Genomic DNA, 21,572 nt, shown 5'->3' with positions numbered 1-21,572 from the left:
GCAATTGGTTTCCAAGACTATTAGCACATGAACCAGACAGCTAGAATTGCACCAGTTCTGCTAGTAGCACAGTTAAAAATAATGTGTCTAAGTGGGTGCTCATTGAAGGTAATAAAATGAAAGATTCACATAAAAGTTAGGCCTAGTGTTTTATAGGGCCACCAAGCTTTCTGAAGTTTAACCATAAAAAAAAAAATAATAATTACAGGTTAACTTTAAGGTTAATGGATTATTTAGTCAATCCAGATGCTTGGATCCTAGATATGCCAGTTTCTGCCCAAATAAAGTCTTAAAATTTAGTGAAATGTTTAAGATAATAAAATAGCGTTACACAGTTAAAATGAGTTCCAATATTCAAAATTTACTTGAAAATAGCACAAGATTTATATGTATTAAATAGGATACATGTTAGAGAGAGCCTTATTTCAGAAAAATATCCTAAGATAAAAAATCAGTATTTATGCTTTTATGTGCATTTTTACTTATTTGCTTAAAATCATAAATATAGAATTTTTAAACTGTTCAGTTTTGACTAATCATGTCCTAATTGGTTAGGAAAGCAGTTTACCAACACAAGCACTCACCTGCTCAAGATTAGATTGCTGATAATAACTCGGGTCAGGTAGTCCGAGACCTGCTGGTTCCATCTACAAAATGTCACAATACATCATCAGAATAACGAATTCTATAGATCAATGTACAAACACAGTTGTACAGTTTACCTAAAATAATTATCATTCCTATGTATAATAAATTAAACTTACAATTCTATGACTTTCATTAGTCTATATGAATATCAGTTTCTGAAAAACAGTTCCCTACATTTCTATAATTAAAAAGGTATTTTGTGTGTGTGAAAGGGGGTACATATGTAGTAACTATTAGAATTAAAACTATTAAAGCCTTTCTTATACAAAATACCAAAAAATGACATGCTTTGAGCTTATAACTGCAGTCACCTCTATAGTTTTATGAAAATTAAACTGGGATTTTGAAGAAGGACAAACCCCCTTTTGTCATTCACTCCACAGTTAATAATGCTTTGAATAAATACACATACACACATGATTGTTATTAGTACAACCACTTTCTGTTAAAAGAACCAGAACTTCTAACAGCTTGAACTTGGTAGACACAGAATGCCATTCTGGATCAATGCATTTCTACATATTAAGAATATCTATGTAACCCCAGACTTAAAATTGTTCCCATTAAGTCCATCCCTACATTTTGACAGGATATTAGAAATTAACCTTGGGTTATGTTTCTGTATAATGAATCAACCCTTTCCTGAAATACTTTCACCTTCAGATACAATTATGTGCTATATGCATACTGCACCAATAGGGTCCTATGTACATCACAGACAATGGAAAAGGAGCACTTGCCCCTGTTTTTGGCCTGGTAATAAAGCAACCCTTTGGATTGGGAAAAAGAGACTTGTGTATAACTATAACAGAAAATCACAGTTTCAGTTAATACAACATTTGGCTGCCCCTGAACTTCAAACACGTTCAGAGTACATGAAGTACATAAATACATTGTAGAAAGTGAATTTATAACTGGATGGTACCTTTGAAGATTTATAGCATGTGTTTACTAAAGTTTTAACTGTTTTGAAAAGTTCACAATCTTTGTAGTTTTATCAAATCCCTTTTTATTTATAAAACACCAACTAACAATAGAGAATAATTCAACATTACTCAAGCTGTAATAACACAAAAATCTAAGTCAAGAGGTTTATGGTAAAGAAATCTGTGTTTTATAAATAGGTATAGCCAAGCAATTCAGGAAGTATTTCAGAGAATTCTGCAAAAATATTTATTAGTATATTATAAATACATAACTAAAAGTATTTATTGTTAATATGCCACAAATATTATAAGTGTATGATCCAGCCTCAACCACACATTAGTGGTAAAATTACATCAATTTTTGTACAGCTTTCAACTCCGAATTAAATATAAACTCCATTTAGTATTAAAGCAGTATAATGCTTAACTGTTACATTTGTTAAATAGTTGAGAAGCATATACTAGAAGGATGGCAACTCACAAAAATGTGTAAGTTAAAAAATAAATAAACAGCAGTCACAACCTGTCCTAGTTCACCTAAAGTAGTTTCGGCAAAGTTGGTATACACAACAGTATAACTCTTTCCTTTATTTCTGTGAATAAAATCAAATTATAGGAGTTAAAAGCAGTTTGAAAGCACTGATATTAATGTAACAAAAAAAATAATTGCCATTGTAAGCACTGTAAGAATTTGAACTGAAAATAACATCTTCATAATGAAGGAGTACGACCATCCTTTCTAAAATACGTTCAAATTATAAATTTTGGATAGAATATAAAAATATTTTACAACAGGACTACATATAAATCAACTAAAAAAAATGTTATTCAAAGATCTACATGCCATGTTTTACACACAAAACTTTCAAATACAGGATTGGGAGAAGTAAAAAAACTAAAGAATAAAAAATAAAAAACTTGGAAATATTTTTAACAAAGAAAATTAAACTGAGATGACAACATTTTTAGTTTACATAAAGTAATACTTATTGACTAACTGCCAGGGTTCAACATATGGAAAAACATTTAGCTTTCAAGTCATATAAGATTGTATTCATTATTGTCCTTTGTGCCTTCTAGTAATAACATGGTTCCAGTAAAATCAACTCAAATTTTTAAGTCATAAACAACCATTAGTAAATGAAGTATAGAAATTGTACTTTCTAAATAAAAATTCATTACTCTCTCAAAGACTTAACTTCATACCCATAACTATATAGAAAATACATATAACCAAAAACTAGTTCTTTAACCAAGTTAGATGAGAAGAGAAGGAAGCATTGTAAAAAGTATATTCACCTATGTTGGGTTAGCAACCTTCAGTTTTCAAGGTAGAATTACTTGTAGTCTAACCTTGGGACTGACTCCATAATACAATTACTGAATGGTTTTACAACTCATTTATTAACTCTCCATCAAGCGAGACACAATTTGAATATTAATGTTACATCACACACAACAGCGTGGAATATTACATAACAAGTAACAATTAAAAGGAAAATATTCAATGGAGGGTGTGTGTGTGTGTGTGTGTGTGTGTATGTCATTCAAATAATTTTATCTTCACATATTAAATTTTCTCTGTATTACATTATACATTACATTTATGTGTATACAGTTACACCAAACATTAAAAAAAGAAACTAAATGTAAGTGTATCACAAGATACAAGGGTTAAAATATTAAAAATAAATTAACCTGTTAAACAAATTTAGCATATGACCATGTAATAACTCTCTTCAATGTTTGACATAATTGTATGTACTTGTAACTAATGCATAACTTTTATAAACAGCTCTGGTAATAATTAATGTGTATAAACATAATCAGTTGACGTAACAAGCCACACATTGTAGCCTTTTAACTGTTGCACGTTATGTTGTGTTTAACATAATTTTCATGTTCATATTGTCTTTCACCTGAAAATAAGCTCATAAATGTGGAGATAGCCCACAAGTTTGTTATTGTTTCCTCTTAATTAAAAAAATTATCTTCAAACTTGCTTACAGCCTCTTTTGTACAAAAGAAAGTAGAGATCCAAGTATGACATTTAATTTGAAAAGTGATTAGGCACCCTGGAAATTCATGTTGTAATCTGTCTTTCATCCCATTATATATATTGATTTTCTATCAAACAAGTTAAACAGCATAGGTCACTTTTAGATCTGAAAAAGTTCTTTTTCAAACACTTGATCTCTTGAACAAACTATATTTCATTACATCAAAGAGCAAGATGTCAAAAACATCTTTATACAGGAAGTGCATGTGCACACCACTTATCTCCTAAAATCTTAGCTAAATTTGTGGTTATCCTATGGGATGGTTTAATTTTAAATTGTTCTGTAAATTAACATGGAGATATTGCTTTTTTCTTTTTGTAACAAATCACCAAGTAATTTCATATCACCTTAACTTCATCTTTCATACTGCATCAAGTATACCATATAGTTCGTTGAGCTTTAAAGGAGGAGATGTCATTATCACCCACAGAAATGTGACCATAATTTGACCAGTATAGATTACACAATGTTTTTATTAATTAAAACACTGAATGGTAAAAACTAAAAATATTTTACATTACTTCAACTGGTAATTTAAATTTGTAAAACAATGGGTGCTATTTTCCAAATATATTGTTATCCAAATGTGATACTAATTCCCTGCTAACAAGCTGCAAGTTAAACTTGCATACCAATTTTATTGAGAGGTAACAGTACTGGACATCGGGTTTTGAATGTACACACATACAATAAATGTCATCTACAAAAAACCTGTAAGGCTTAATAAACATCACACATTAAATATTAAAACTTAAATCCAAATAAAAACACTAAAATTTGAAAACAAATCTTCTCTGACAAATACTTTTAAAATGACTCATTTTTTAACATAATTAGTTGGAGCTAAAAATGAAAGTATTCTTATGTTAGCCTTCAGTTATTTTCTTTTTAAATCGTTACACAGAAAAACTTTGTAATCCAGGCAGAAACTCTTAAGAGGAATTCATTTCTATGTTTACAAAATACATCTACCACCTTGTTTAATCACCCCCACTTCCTCAATTTTAAGGGGCAATTTTTAAATAAACTGAAGGTCACATGAGGTACACATGTATACAAACACAGCACACTTCTGTCCCATTAGTTTATACTGGATGTAATCGCATGGCACACTAGGGAAGAAATATTGCCCCTGGTGCTATTTTCTTGAAGCATACTGGTTATATCTAATAAAAATGCATCTTCTTAAGCGTTAAGACCTATCTCTCTAAACTTTCAAAATTGTATCAGTGTTTACATGTATCTGACTGACCTAAATATAGTATTATACCATGTAAGCCACATGGGTAGTTTATTACATTGTAGCTTTCAATTACATGATGCATTAAACGAATCAACTCACTGAACCGTTTTTAAGCCTCATTACGGTTTGTGACCTTGCAAGTAACATTTCCTATACAGTAAGAAATAAGTAACACATTCTTATACATAGTATAAACCTGACATCTCAACTTCAACATCCTAATTCACACATACATTTCTAGTATATGTAGCATATGATTTTGTAAGTGTAAGTGACTAGTTTATGTGAAACACTGTCATAAATCTACACACAAATATGACTTATAAATGCAGTGTAGGTTTAAATTACCTAAACATCACAATGTAATCTGTAGCATGTAACAGGCATATTTACACACAGTTTTATAATCACTACTAGTTTGTATTGTACAAATATAACAAAGCATCAATTATGTATAGAACTTAAAAACTGAATAATGAACAAATTATAATTAATGCAAGTACAAACAATAACCACAAGCCCATTGAACATTTATTTATACACAAGATAAAACATAAGATAGTTTGATAAAAAGTTACATCAGCAAATTAAACAATGTACTGTAAGAACCATCATTCACTACAGTCAATATAATGTTTCTACAGCATCTAAAAGAGACAAAGGCACTATAAAAAAATGTAGTTTGTGTTTTCTACAATAAATATTACAGCATTTCTCTTCATAAGCATGAACACTAACAGCAACTAAAAATTCCAGGTTCAGTTTAACAGGACCACTTTAACACATGAACTAAATCTCTCTGTATTCAGTATCAACAGGACCACTTCAACACATGAACTAAATCTCTCTGTATTCAGTATCAACAGGACCACTTCAACACATGAACTAAATCTCTCTGTATTCAGTATCAACCAGTGTTTAGTTTAACAGGACCATTTCAACAAATAAACTAAGTCCCTAGACCCAGTAACAGCCTGAGACTCCATTTATCATTAACACTTCAGTATGGGAACTACAGATAGGTGACCATGGTTCAGTTTATCAGAAGTATATGTTCCCTCTTTCTACAAGTCACTGAACAGAAGGAATAATTTTTACTGTAACATCAGAAAAAAGAAAATTGCAGCACATGGATTTGTATGTATGCAACCTTAAAATGAACATAAAATGCAGTTATTACCTTACATTGTTGTTTTTATGAAATGTAAACATTTACAGGAATAAAATGCAATAACATGCACGATGGAAGATACTAGATAGAATTACACATGTAGTTCAACACGTACAAAACTATTCTCTCAACAAATGTAGAGATCAGGTTTAATAGCTATCAATTACAAGCAGAAAAACAAAACAACTGCACTTTGTACATGTAGCCTGATTCCTAACTCAGTAGCAGTTCAGCTAATATGAAGATATTTGTTTATGCAACAGGAAATCTATGTGTGTACATATATTGTCATGAGCTTGTCACGATTAGCCTCAGCCTCGGAAAAAAAAAACAATTTACTGAATAATTTAAACAGTCTATAGTAAGACCTACTGCAATGTATGGATGAAGATGAAGCTATTTAAGTATGAGGTATGCAAGATTTAATTCAAACAATGCTGAAATATACATTTCTTTCAGCCATCTATGAAATCTGCAATTATAGCATTCATGATTGTGACATTAATGTAGTCCAGGATGAACTGACCTCAATGAATTATCTAATTTGACAAAAGTAACAATTTAATATTGTACAAAAACACCTTGCTTTAAAATATTTATAAGAAAAACAAATATCAAAACTGTACATCAACTATATGTCACATTAAAAATAATACAGATAATACATTACACTAAAAATAAACAAACAACTACAATTTATCAGCAGAAATTGTTTACATCTTGGTAAATTAAAACAAGCTAAACAAAACAGCACCTGACTACTATAGAACATAAGCAAACAAATAATTCATCATCCATCAAAGAAATGTGAATCTGTAACTACTACACTTATTATGGGTTTGTACTGAATTTTGTCAACAGGGTTTTCAGTGTTTGTTTGTTGATTAATCTGATCTGTAGTTATATAATCTAGTTTCATCCATTATTTATTTTGTCATCATTTGGTTGTATTGCTTGTCTAATTTCTTATCCTTGTTGTTTGTCATTCACTTCAAAAAATAAACTTGCATAAATAAAATATCTGCTATAAATTTTTATCAGATTTGTTCCTAGTGTTCAGTCATTTCCTGAAAGTTACTTAGTCTTCTACAGGACAAACAATAATGCAAAACTTCATTAGCCCTACAGAATTTTGAGCAATTTGCATCTGATTTAAATTGCTGTTTTAAACACTATATATACAATGTCTTCTAATTATGAAAAACTAAGACAACTTAAGTTAAACTACATACATCAGGAGCTATGTTAAGTTTTTAATACTAACACATGGTTCATCTATATGAAAGTCTATATCAACTGAGAAAACTTTGTTGTTATAGCTGACCAACAGACCTGTACTTGCCAACTTTACATGCTAACTGCTACACATCATAAAGTACAAATACAGTCAAAAGAACACTTTTTAAAGCTATAAAACATGCACCAAAACTTTCACAAATAAAATATATACATTAACTGCTTCAAATATACAAACAAATATATTAAAATCCTTTCACAACCAAACTACATAGACTTGACTTTACTACCTACATTCAAAAGTGAAGAAACTTGGAATATTTTTGACAGCAGATATCACTTGTTTCTTGTAATCTAAGCAACTTTCATTTACACATTCAGAATAGTACTCTTGTATTGAAATTGATTAAATCAATTTGACAGTTTACTTGAATTTTGAAAACTTTGAATATGATTCAGTTCTAGATATGTAAAACAAATGACTCACTCATCACAGGGAGAAATAAAATGAAGAAACTCATTGACATTTATTTTGAGTAAAACAAAACCACAAATAAACTTGCAGATCATGCTAACTAATATTTTAATGAATGCAAAAAAAACAAAAAGTTAGTCATGAGAATAATACAACACAGCAAAACTAAGTCATACATGAACAATATGATACACACTCGATACGGCTGGGACTGCCAGACATGTCCCACCTCCTGACACTACTAACATCTTCCTCTGCTGAGTACAGGTTCATCATAATGATTTGCATCACACTCATCCCTAAGATGTGCCCAGCAACTGTCAGTTGCAAACTCTCTTTGTTAACCTAAAGATGACCTATGAAGGTCAAAATGTTGTTCTGTACTTTATGTTAATTAAAGTTCGGATACCCATACCAGCCATTTTGAGAATACAACTTGATTAACCTTCTCTACATCCTAAGCTATCTGAATCAAGCATATTTATGTAGTAATTAGGATCACTACTTGCTGCTCTAGTGACGTAGGCACTGTGGCACTCAGTTGTCAAACATTCCACTTAGATATCTTATTAGTTACTGAAGGTTTGAATGGAAGATACTGAGAGAAATCAGATAAACATTATGTGGGATAACAATAAATGTTTTCCAACTCATTCTACAACCATACATAATGAGCAACAATTCTGAATGACAACAGGAAACATTTGACCAGTCGCAGTGTCAGAAGGTGGAAGTACATCTACATTTCATACAGTGCGATTATAAAATTAGCATTCATACTTGGAATAATCCACAGAGTGAACCACCTAGCATACATAAGAAATATTTCAATTATATCTATAAGGTATCGTAACATAAGCATTCCACTAGTCTCTTGAAATGCCACTAGAGGCACCATTTAATGTTGTTACTGAAATTGTTAATTGCTGTATACATTTTGATATTGAATATTGTAACATAAAACAACTCTTAATGATGAGAACACCCACTTGAAATAAAAATGCATCTCAGAACGGCTTGTCAATAAAAGTGTTAATACCCACACCAGCCGTTCCGAGATTCCTAAACAACTCCCCGGGAATTGCCTGAATTTCATAACAGTGGTATCCTTCAATTAAAAAATAGTTGTTGGGTTATGGAGAAAGAGACCCAAATATTCAGAAAGCTTCATAAACCAGTAGTTAGCAGAGGTAAGCCCAAAAGAAATGAATAACCAAGCTGAACCAAACTGTCTCCATGAACAGTTTGTTTACAAAGCACTCTCATACATGAACTTGACATGTGGTATGTGACAACACAGTCATTTAGATACACTTTTAATCTAGTGACATCAACATCTGGGCATGACCCATATCTCAAGTGCTGTATCAGTACTTTAGATATTTTGGTAGAACACTCCCACAGAGATAACATGTTGCAAGTGATAGAATAATAGTTCTCTGCTTCATATTGTGCTTATATACTACCCTAATGTGTATACAACAAGATGTGAGGCCCCTGGTCTCAGTCACAAAAACCGGTTAAATACTCTCCTCATAATTTCTCAAGTATTCATATATTACATGACTAGAGTTGGGTAATTTAACCAATACAATCAAATACCTTTCAGCAGCATTTAAAACTTATAAACTGGAATTAGTGTTTCTCATTATTTCAACAGTTGACTAATCAAAATTACAATTAAATTAACTGTTATGAAATTAACAACTAATTAAAACTAGATTTTCCAAGTAACTGAAATACTGTCATAGTGTTTCTTATTAAGCACAAAGGTACATAATGGGCTATCTGTGCTGTGCTCAATTTTATATCCTCAAGTATTTTTTATTTGTTTTTTTTTCCAGTTTACGTTTCTTTAACTGTGGTGATTTTGTTTTTGGAATGGGAGGGGCTCCTGGTTTAATAGTCTTGAGATCAATTCCTATAACCACCAAACCCATTTGCCCCAACATTATGGCAAAACTACTGAGCCTGTCTACCACTATCACTAAACTTGAACTGCTAATAAGAGGGAAGACAACTTTCTGGCAGAACAACTCCCAACTTTGTTTCATTTCTTACTGACTAGATGTAAGGGAATTGGCTATCAGCATTTGCTGCAAACTTTCTTCTTCCTTGTATGCATTATGGTTTGAAGAACATTGTACTAGTTAATTAATTATGTATAATGTTTTAATAGACTCATCAATGGCCTAGCATGGCCAGATGGTTAGGGTGCTGGACTCGTAATATGAGGGTTGTTGGTTTGAATCCCAGTAGCACCGAATGTGCCTGCCCTTTCAGCTGGAGGGCATCAATAAGTGATGGTCAATCCCACTATTCATTTGTAAAGCAGTAGCTGAGGAGTTGGCAATGGGTGGTGATGACTAGCTGCCTTCCCTCTAATCTTACACTGCTAAATTAGGGGTGGCTAGTGCAGATAACCTTTGTGTAGCTTTGCATAAAATTCAGAAACAAAACAAAAAAGAACCATCAATTAATTAACTTGCAATAACCACTGAGCTCCATACATGACTTAGACTATATATAGCCTGTTTCAAGCACCCATACTGTCCTTACAACTGTAAGATATACCTGTACACTTGCATTGCTCAAAAAATGGAAGTTTTAATGAACAGAATTAAAAACACCTTACCTTAATAATGACAATTTGAGGATTTATGTCATCTATATCCACAGATATTTTGAAGAAAGCATCAATACCATAATTTTTATGAAGTCTTTCAACCAATTTATCTACATCCCATCTTTGCAGAGACCATGTATCAGGAATAATATTCCATCCTCCAAGTTCATTTACTTTATTTTTGAAGTTATTAAATGAAGAATATTCTATATCTACAGTCTTCATGCAAGATGTAAAAAACCTCTTAACTTTCCACTCTGGTGTTCGCTCATTTCCACTTGAAGGCACCAAATCGATCAAATAACGTAGCTGATGAAATATATGATCTCTCATCACATCCTCAACTTTCCTCGAACCTTTATCATCAGTTAAATTATGAGTTTTAATCCAATTTCCACATGAATATGCCCAAAAATTAGTGCAAGGATCATAAGATGTATCCATCCTTGCTATCGCATCAGCTGCAACTTTTAAACAACCTGAATTTAAACACCGAGAAGGGCCTGGCTCCTGTAGGCGTTTCAGTTTCACTGCAAATACCAACATCACAACAAACACAATAAACAGAAGTACACACAAACTTATGATCACTAGAAGGACTTTCATGTTAGCAACACAAAACTCCTTCCAAGATTTTCTTTTCTTTTCTTCATCTTTGTTATTTCCAATGCATTTGTCATTTTCATTAGGGTCTGCTTTCTCTTCATCATTTCTTTTGTCAGCCATAGTACCTATACGTACAGAAGATAAAAAGTTACAAGTTATTTTATGACTTAAGTTCAAAGAAGTTTACTTTTACAACAAAAAATAAAATATTTTGATATAAAACTAGCACTGTCACTTATTTGTAAAAATACCATTCCTGAAGTAGATCAAAAACCATGAATCCTCAAAAATGCAGTCTGGCACACAAAATCACTAGGACATACTCAACCCTCACAGTACCCAAGACTTTAGTTATATCCTACATGTGCAAAAAAAACAACAAAAAACATAATATTCAGTAATATGAACCAGTGAAACCTCAAAAAATTAATTTATTATTTATAATTTGTCCTTGTTTTAAGCAGGAAATTAAAAAGTTTCCACAGTGTACATGTTTCCTTATGAGACAATTAGGAAAAACAGATAAAGATGTATTAGAAATTAAGCCTTTCATCACCAACAACCTCCAAAACTATATTAGAAGATCACAACACAAAGGAACTAAAAAAAGTCTGGTTACCAAGGTCAACTCTTAAATCATAAAAATCAAACTAAATTTAGCCTTTGAAATCCATACTCCTACATAACAATACTTAAGAATATTTAATTAACTACATCATCAGGAACACATTCCACAAATTCACAACTCTAGTACACAATGTTTTCAAAGACAAAAGTCTACAAATTGAGACTCCAAAATCATAAATTTATTAACCCTAATAATGAAGACTGCATTCTTAACCTTTATATCCTACCACTGGAACAGGTCATCAAGTACTTAAGTTTTATATGCTTGAATTATATCACCTTTCACCTCCACTATACTCCATATAGCCAAAGACCCCAGAAACTGAAGTTGTTCCTTAAAATATTAACTTTTAGAACCCATTTCACAACCCTTTCCAACAGAAGAGTACAAAAACTGTCCCTCCCTCCCCTGTTCTCTCCAAGTATTGTGTCTGGACAGAACATTAACAATCATAGCCTTCCATGGCTCTCCACCTTTGTTGTTTTCAACACTTGACTCACATTCATCCACTTATTGAGACTACAAATGCAAGACAGCTTCAGCCTAACCACACCTCATTTCCTGTTAATGCTAAATCTTTTAGTTTGTTTTTTTTTAATTTTGTGCAAGGCTACACGAGGTCTATCTACACTAGCTGTCCCTAACTTAGCAGTATAAGACCAGAGTCCAGAGTGAAAGCAGACAGTCATTACTACCCACTGCCAACTTTTACGCTACTCTTTTACCAACAAATAGTGACATTATAACACCCCCATGGCTGAAAGGGCAAACATGTTTGGTGTGATGGAGATTCAAACCCGTGACCCTCAGAATACAAGTTAAGCGGCCAAACCACCTGGCCATGCTGGGCCCCTTTAGTTTGTATTTTCTCATTCTGTGACCCAGGAACTAAAGTTTTCTTCTAACTGTTATTATGATATCTCTCTGTATTCCTACTCTTCTCAGTTCTTCCTTGTTCATCACGTTATCCATCAACGATAACCTCAACATTCTTCTGTAAAACCACATCTCAAGCATCTGTGGTCAATTTTTTCACAATTACTTATCACTCACTGTTATATATACAAAGATTGGCCAAAACTGTACACAGTAAGTTACAGCTTTCTACTTTCACCTTCTCAGCACAAAATGTTTTGTTTGGTAATTGTAAAGTTGAACTGAATCATTTAGCTCTAGTGTAGATCTTACCTTAAAATTAGTTTGTTTTTGTTTTTTTGTTGTTGTTTTTTTATCTAAACACAACTACGACACATCCAGTTTTCAGCAGAGCATAATTTCTAAAAGTAAACAGACTTGTGGTTTTACTAACAAATAAATTACTCTCAGAAATCATTACAACATAAGTGTAAATTATTTCTATCAAAGCCACATCAGCATGTTTTTAGCTTAAAAGGTGGTTCCTTACAAGATTATTGATTTTGAAATTGAAAATTATACTTTCAGGCAGTTTTATAAAAACTGGTTTCTTTATATCTCTCATTTATTAGTGCCAAATAATTATCATATAGATAGTTAGATCTGAAATTTAAAGCACTTTATATGAATATTATGATGATTCTTATTAAATGTTTTTTTCATTCTTATAGCAAAATTTTCAAACATAAAAATATTTGCACACATGTACAACTTCACTGCCCTTACCTTATTGCTAATAACTATCAAAGTTAACGATCTTCTTAAGACAAAGAGATATATTACATATATGGAAAACTGCTGACAAAATGTTTTCAGCATATATACTCATAAACAAACATACATATATTTTCCACGTGTATGCACGTAAAATTATCATAGCTAAACATGGCATAAGAATTTATTTACAGTTTTAAGAAGTTCATTCTGTAAAATGCATCTAGATGCAAACCTAGGTGTGTGTATTTATACAGACATATTGTAAGATCATAACATACATTGAGTAACATCAGAAAATGCATGAGATTTACAGAACCACTCGTGAGATACTACCATACAGATGCATGTACACTAGCAAAGTATTTCAAAACTGTTCTCCACATTTGGCACCAACCACGAAGCCCTTGAACCACCAAGGTTGACTTTCCAACAGTGTGTAAGAAAAATACAGAAGGGAAAATGCAAGTGAATTTTACAAAGGTTAAAAACAGATTTAAAATAAATATATCAAAATAAGGAGAGTTGTAATGAACCGAGGTTATTATTTAGACTTTGGCATTCATGTGAGCTACATCAAAACAGCTTGTCACAAGCTCTTCCTGAATCAATGTTTATGTGCAAAACAACTTCCAGCTTGTGACTGAGCCACAAATGACGTATTCATTATTGATAATGAATTATTACAAAGTAAAAATACCTTTGCATTTACACAAGGAAATCTTGATCCTGAAAAAAATTATGATTTGAATGTACTATCAGTGTAATCCCAAACAAACTGAATCAACTGATTTTTACACCATAATAGAATCTGTATGTAATTTTAGTACGACAAGTGTGAAAACTGATAAGTTGTAGTTAAGAATTTCTGAAAATATGACCTTTCAAAACTGATGCATGAAGATGATACATAAGGTCAAAGTACATGGGCTTAAGTGGCTACAGACAAAAACAAATATCATCTGGTAAAAATGACTTTATAAATAGGTCAGTACACCATTAACATGCCACACATCAAAAACAAGAACAAAGGGCAAGTAATAGTTAAGAAAACTACTTGTATAACAAATTATCATTTATAATTTCCAAGCTGAAAAAAAAATAAAGATATGGAACAGTGTAACAAAGCTTATAAAAAGTAAGAATGTGGTAACTACTGTATTCTGTGTGGGAGTCACTTATGCAGTTTGTTTTTTCTCCCTACTTTAAAAGAATGTCACTACAGAAAAAGAATGGCTCATTAATCAGAAGTGTATAGTACATTATCATGATGCTGGCGTTATCTAATGGATCAGATACAACTATAAAGGTCAAGATAAAAGAATGAGATTATAAACATTCAAGTAGGTCTCGTAATTTTCAAAGTAATGAATTTTCACAATGTAAGCATCATATTTCAGTCTTAAGAGTTGAAGTGGAAACTTTAATATGACAGTTGGATTTCTTTTAACCGTACATGGCATTTCTAAAAATAAATTCGTTTTCAAACAGACATGGAGGAACACAACTGGATCATTACTTTTGCACCACAATATTTTATAACACAATATAAATTAAAATAATTAACCAATTAGTACCTCCCCTTATATTATCTGCACTGCTTTCCCTACTTTTATTCATGACAAGCAATGTTCGACATATGCATTCCAAAAACTGTCTTCATAACAATAAGCATTCTATTAGAAGTATAAGATCAGTGACATCAATATAGCAAATGATATTTCTTTACTGTAAATTTAATCATTTTAATACAAATTAGTTTAAACTTTACAAATACAAAAATAAACACTTCCTAATTAGAGTTTGTCTTTCCATTACACAGTTCCAGATATATTTAAAAATACATTAAATCATGGGTAAAAGAGAAATAGCAGATATGATATATATATAGGAAGAATACCAATATACAGGAATAAGTGTATGATGGGTTACTACAATAACCCCTGGCTAAGATATTTAACACATCAAGCAAGATAAAAAAAACAATTGACAGTATTAAAGTGAAGAATTAGAAAAGGTTTGAAACTAGGTAGTCTGTGTGATGAATAGAATGAAAAGTTAGAAAAGGTTTGAAACTAGGTAGTTTGTATGATGAATAGAATGAAAAGTTAGAAAAGGTTTGAAACTAGGTAGTCTGTGTGATGAATAGAATGAAAAGTTAGAAAAGGTTTGAAACTAGGTAGTCTGTGTGATGAATAGAATGAAAAGTTAGAAAAGGTTTGAAACTAGGTAGTCTGTGTGATGAATAGAATGAAAAGTTAGAAAAGGTTTGAAACTAGGTAGTCTGTGTGATGAATAGAATGAAAAGTTAGAAAAGGTTTGAAACTTGGTAGTCTGTATGATGGATAGAATGAAAAGTTAGAAAAGGTTTGAGAAAAGAATGTTAGAAAAGGTTTGAAACTAGGTAGTCTGTGTGATGAATAGAATGAAAAGTTAGAAAAGGTTTGAAACTAGGTAGTCTGTATGATGGATAGAATGAAAAGTTAGAAAAGGTTTGAAACTAGGTAGTCTGTATGATGGATAGAATGAAAAGTTAGAAAAGGTTTGAAACTAGGTAGTCTGTATGATGGATAAAATGAAAAGTTAGAAAAGGTTTGAAACTAGGTAGTCTGTATGATGAATAGAATGAAAAGTTAGAAAAGTGATATTTAATATAAGGAGTTATTCACTATAAACACATCTGAAACCCCAAATATACTTTGTCTTCTGCACAGTTATTATCCTGTTATTGAAGAAAATGTGAAATAGTTCCACCTGATGATAAAACAGTTATTTTAGTCTTACTTCAATAATATTTTTGATGGATAGGCAGATCAATTTGAAGGGTAAAAATTAACATGATTGGGTTGCTAACATGGGTATGTTTCACTTCACCTGCATAGGGATGAGCTTCTGACACTTTGCCTGTTCACATTTTTTTTACATTGACCTAAAATAGTTAACCAATAAATATTATTCCCAGAGTTTGTTTTATCATACTTTAAGGTAAAAATCACAATCAACTTTCTAAAGACTTAAAATATTAGTTTAACACCTAGTCTACAAGTCAGGTGGACATGTTTGGAAGAGTGGTTCCACAAATAAGCTTTCCAGTGTTCTCTTTTCTTAATTCCAAATAGAGATTTAAGCTCTTTGGAATATCTGGAATATTAAATACCAACAATACAAAGAAATTCACAGTAACATCTAGGCTACATGAAGGTAAAATGCACAATTTCCAAACAAAAATTGCACACAAAACATGGTAGTGGCCAAACAAGTTGCATCATAGAAAATACGGTTCCTTAACTCTTCAAAGCCATTTTCTATATAGTTTTCATACTTTTCTTTCAACACAGATGCCCAAGGGAGGCACAACAAAGTCTGTCTGTTGTTGTATGGTACCCAAATATGGTACCATCCCAAACAAGAACACTTCTACTATTTTGTCCAAGAGAATGCACACTAGCCAACCCCTTGCACTATACATTTTTGTAAATAAATATTAAAAGGTGAGTTAATTTGGCAGTAAAGAGGTGTCTTTTTTAGCTTAAAAATTTAACCCTTTATCAAAGTACGTTTGTTCAACACTAACTTAGATACTGGAAAGAAAAATATCCAAAAAGCTCATCCAATCCTCCAAACCTATTGACTTCCAGACTAAGTAACAACGAAAATTTTATCCTTATACTAACATTATAGCTGCTACAATTGTACTGCATTGGTAGTATTGTTCAAAGTGTTTTAATTTATATTTTTAACTTTGTAATTTGGTTGTTAGCACGAGAACACAGAAACACTTGGAAATGTTAGTGTTTCTCAGACATTCAAAACTATTTATAAAAACAAGATATGAAGTGTGCTAAACTGTTTCAAAAATAACAGTGAATCAGTTAACATGTTACTTAGTACAAACAAGTTGATTTTACAACGTTAGTGTTTTGAACATTTGTAAAAATATGTCTACAATAATATACATTAGTCAATCTAAGCCATCCTGTCCACATTACTAAATAAAAATACTGAAAGCTAGCCGATATAATTCAAATATTTATCATGCCATTTCTTAAATCTCCATAAATTAATTACATCTAACACATCTAAAGGCAACCCATTCCAACAATAAATCATTCTGTTAAAACAAATAAAGCTATCTTAGTTAAAGGCCAATCCTACCTTGCCTTAATTTATAGTTATGCCCCCTGCTTTGACCACTCATCACTAAACACAAAACATATACTTAAAAAAAGAAAGATATATCACCCCCATATCCACTCCCTTAATAGTCTTAAATACCTCAATCAGATTTCCTCTAACATACGACTGTGTACAAATATTCAAGCTCAGTTTTAGAAACGTTAACATGAAACTTGAAGCAGGAAATAAAGTAATTGCTTTCCTTGCATGGGCTGAACATAGAGTTATTTTCACCTAATAATTTAAAAGAACCCGCCCACAAAAGAACGACACAACAGTATATTCACATGAACACAGTTAAATCAGTACATGACCGACCCATCACACTTATGTTTAATTTTCGCTTTAAAATTACAATACAATGGATAAAAATAACGAAACATCAGCACGTATATATATATCAAAAATCAAATATTTCATACTCGCCTAACTTATCAGCATAACAAAAATTAAAATCATACGTAACACGTAATAAAATCAGAACTCTACAATCAGTATTACTACAACTTGTAGTAGTACCACTACAAAAAAAACAACAACACCTATAGCTGATGTAAATGTTGCTTATTACAGTTGCTTAATACAGTAATATATTGACAATATTTCAAACACATTCACTCCGCTTTTCATAGTAGCAGTACTACACCACTAGGAAGTTGCAATACGATTACTAATATTATTATAATATATAATTTATATTAATACTAGTAGTAGTATTAGAACTAACTTCAGTACAGCATAAATTGTTATAATACCATACGCTTATACTTTTATGTGTAACACTACACTACAATAATATAAAAATACTAGAAACACTTACCTATTCTCTAAATTCAAGTAATTATAAGCTTCAAAAATTCGACAAAATTACAACGGTTTCGTCCCCAACTTCTATGTTTAGTTTTTCTTATCACAATCACTTGGCGATAGGCAAAAGTTCTGCTAGTGTAGCGTTTAACTTTAAACAACCACCAGTTGCATCCAAACTAATACTTACATACACGCCTCTTCTTAACGTGGCAAATAGCACGTCTGTTGGTATCTACACTATAGAACTTATCGCAAAACTTTAGCATTTCTATAACTTGTGAAAATTTAGCAACACGGCTAATAAAATAATAAAACTGCATATAACGAGTTTTTTACTTAAAGTTATTAATATACATAGTGTTTTATGTAAGTTGAAAACAACTATCAGCATAATTTCTTTGGAAATAAATATAATATCTGAATTTTTACTTCACAACCGAGTCATAAACCGACCATCAATAAATTTATGTTACATCATCCCTTCACGCACAAAATTTGTTACTCATAATACTTGAAATCTGGAAAAGTTGAGTAATTATTTTCAGTATACTAAGAATACGGAATTATACTTGTCTTTTACGTTACAAAAGGAAAAAAAACTTCAGTGGCACAGCAGAATGTCTGCAAACTTACACCGCTAACAACTGGATTTCGATACCCCTGATGGCCACAACACCGGTAGCCCTTTGTGTAGCTTTGTGATTAACTTAAAACATTACAAAATGAATAGTGAAATCTACTTCAAAAAATATTTTGTTGTTAAATATTTTCTTCTTAATTATTTGTTTGAGAGCAAAACCATAATGACTTTTCTGCTGTGTCTACCACGTGAGAACGAGTCCCAGATTTTAGCGTTGTAAGTGCGTAGACTTACCACTAACATACCAGGGGTTCCCCCGCTAGTACAGCGGTAAGTCTACGGATTTACAATGCTAAAATCAGGAATTCGATACCGCTAGGTGGACTCGACAGATAGTCCGATGTGGCTTTGCTATAAGAAAACATATAAGGAGACAAAATTAGATTATCAACAAATAAGTCTCTTAGAGCAGTTGTGTTTGTTTCAGAGCAAATTCCTAATGAACTATCTGTTTCCACTGCGATTAATTAAGCCCCTGATTTTATCGTTGTATATCCGTGAACCTACCATTGTCTCACCATGAGACATCATGTTAAATTATTCATTGTACAAATAGCGACTGCTAGCCTTATATTTTCCAGAATGGAAGTATAATATAAATATGGAATGTAAGCTTTTTATTCAAATCGATCGTTTCGTAGCAAATATTTAGGGATTAAAAATACAAGTACTGCCTTGAATATGATTCAAACCTATAAGTCTGCTTTACAGTATTTAAAACCGATTAAAAAAAGTAATAAATAAATGTTCATGACTAGAAGTTCTAAGTTTCGTCAGTAGGAGCTGTTACGTGGTATATAATTGTAATCTAATTTTGATCTAAATCAGCAAGTTTTGTCATGCTGAACCTCCTCAAAAGTTGAGGAAAGTACGACTGTTTATCTCCTTAATTTATGATTTGAGAGAATATGTGTAAAACCACTAAGGGATACCATGTGGAAAGATAAACAGACGTTATTTGCAATATGTTTTATATTTTTCCTTTCGTTTATTTGTTTTTCAATTCACCAAAGTTTTCCTTAAAAAGTAATAAATAAATAACTGACAAACATGTAGGCCACTCCCGTACATCCCAAGGATGCCTCATCTCATAGTTTGGAAGTCACTGGTCCCGTTTTTTTTTTTTTCTTTTAAACGGGGAGGAAAGATAGAGAAAGAGAGATAGACAGATCAGTTTACAACTGAAACCCGATGAAGTGTCAAACAAGACTATCACGTTACAAGGCCAGTTCAAATAGCGTTTGCGCTGTGATTGGCCAGTAGAACATGATGTCACCCTTGACCACTTCCAATGCAAGAAGAGGGATGATGGACAGTTACGTGGCGCTCATGGCGGCAACGTTTAATGTTTCAAATAGTAAAACACTATATTATCTCCAATACAAATTGTTATGTTTTTATGTGTGATAAAAATAAACTTCCAGGTGTACTATACGACAATTCAGTAAGGAGTTTAGAAAAAGGCATATGACTGCGAAAAAAGTTGACATGGAAATTACAGAACAGGTAAAACAATCCCTAAATTTTTATTTTTATATTATTATTTTGAAAGCACGACGTTTGCAGATAGCGCTATCACTCAAATCATAAAGTTTGCAACCTTTTTGTTAAATAAAGAGCATGGCCCGGGAATAAGATAGCTGTTAAATTTCGTTTACAAACAAGTTGTAAATAAGTCTAGCAATCGCGAACTGCCCGCCATGGCCAGGTGAATAAGACACTCGACTCGTAATTTGAGAGTTGCGGGCTGGAATCCACGTCGCACCAAACATGCTCGCCATTTCAGCCATGGGAGCGTTATAATATGACGGTTAAACCCACTATTCGTTGGTAAAACAGTAGCCCAAGAGTTGTCGGTGGGTGGTCATGACTAGCTGTCTTCCCTCTAGTCTTATACTGCTAAATTATGGACGGCTAGTGCAAATAACTCTCGAGTAGCTTTGCGCGAAATTCAAAACAAACAAACAGGTCTTTTAAAATGTATAATGTAATTGTTTCAACGTTTAATCGACGCAACGATAACAAATTAATTTATTTTATCCTTCACATTTTACGAGCTTAAACACGGCGGTAACTTATACGTAACTGTATTACATTAATTTAAGGAGAAAATTTACTTGTACCACTTTATGACTAAAAGGAAAACAAAACACAATAACTAATGCCATCTATCGGCTATATATAATTCTACTATCTTGAAACATCTAATAATCTTCAACACTATCTCTTATTTATAATATACCCTCGAATTTACTATAACATTTACGTCAAACCTTTTATAAGGTTTCGGGTGTTCCAAGCCTGTGTTATTAGTCTTTTGAACTCAACGTCACCATTACGTCCCACAGCTTCCTCAAGTAAACAAACATTACAGCATTGAATGTCTTCCACAGGGACAGCGGTAATTCTACAGATTTACAACGCTAAAATCAACGGTTTGATTTCCCTCGGTAGACACAGCAGATAACCCAATGTGGCTTTACTATAAGAAAATACACACACACACATACAACATTGAAAATATAACCTGCAACACTGCTTCTTCCTCGATTATAGAGTCTATTGAACAATCCTAATACAAAAATCAAAGACTAGAATAAACTTTGCATTCACCAAGTCTTCGGTGGTTTTGTTTTCTGAGACTAATGGAATAGTGATAAGGTGGCGTCATCGGGACATCCAGTGACGACAGTTGTTC

The 21,572-nt window shown here is 32.0% G+C and overlaps 1 protein-coding gene across 3 annotated transcripts in view; it reads right to left on the bottom strand.

Moving 5' to 3' along the window:
• LOC143231123 (endothelin-converting enzyme homolog) overlaps positions 1-18,485 on the bottom strand; it is a 55,705-nt gene extending 37,220 nt beyond the window's left edge. The window contains exons 1-3 of one of the 3 annotated variants that reach the window (XM_076465735.1): positions 18,245-18,485; positions 10,395-11,116; positions 585-647 (exon numbers count right to left, since the gene is read on the bottom strand). In XM_076465735.1, coding sequence (XP_076321850.1) covers positions 585-647; positions 10,395-11,111 — 780 coding nt within the window. In that variant the 5' untranslated portion in view covers positions 11,112-11,116; positions 18,245-18,485. Of the gene's footprint in view, positions 1-584; positions 648-10,394; positions 11,117-17,523; positions 17,637-17,850; positions 18,073-18,244 lie in introns of those variants that run through there. The other 2 variants (XM_076465736.1, XM_076465737.1) reach the window with 2 other exon arrangements.
• Between the last annotated feature and the right edge of the window lie 3,087 nt (positions 18,486-21,572).

This window comes from Tachypleus tridentatus, chromosome 10 (assembly GCF_004210375.1).
Source record: "Tachypleus tridentatus isolate NWPU-2018 chromosome 10, ASM421037v1, whole genome shotgun sequence".
Taxonomy (NCBI): Eukaryota; Metazoa; Arthropoda; class Merostomata; order Xiphosura; family Limulidae; genus Tachypleus; species Tachypleus tridentatus.
This window is presented reverse-complemented; position numbering and strand designations above follow the sequence as displayed.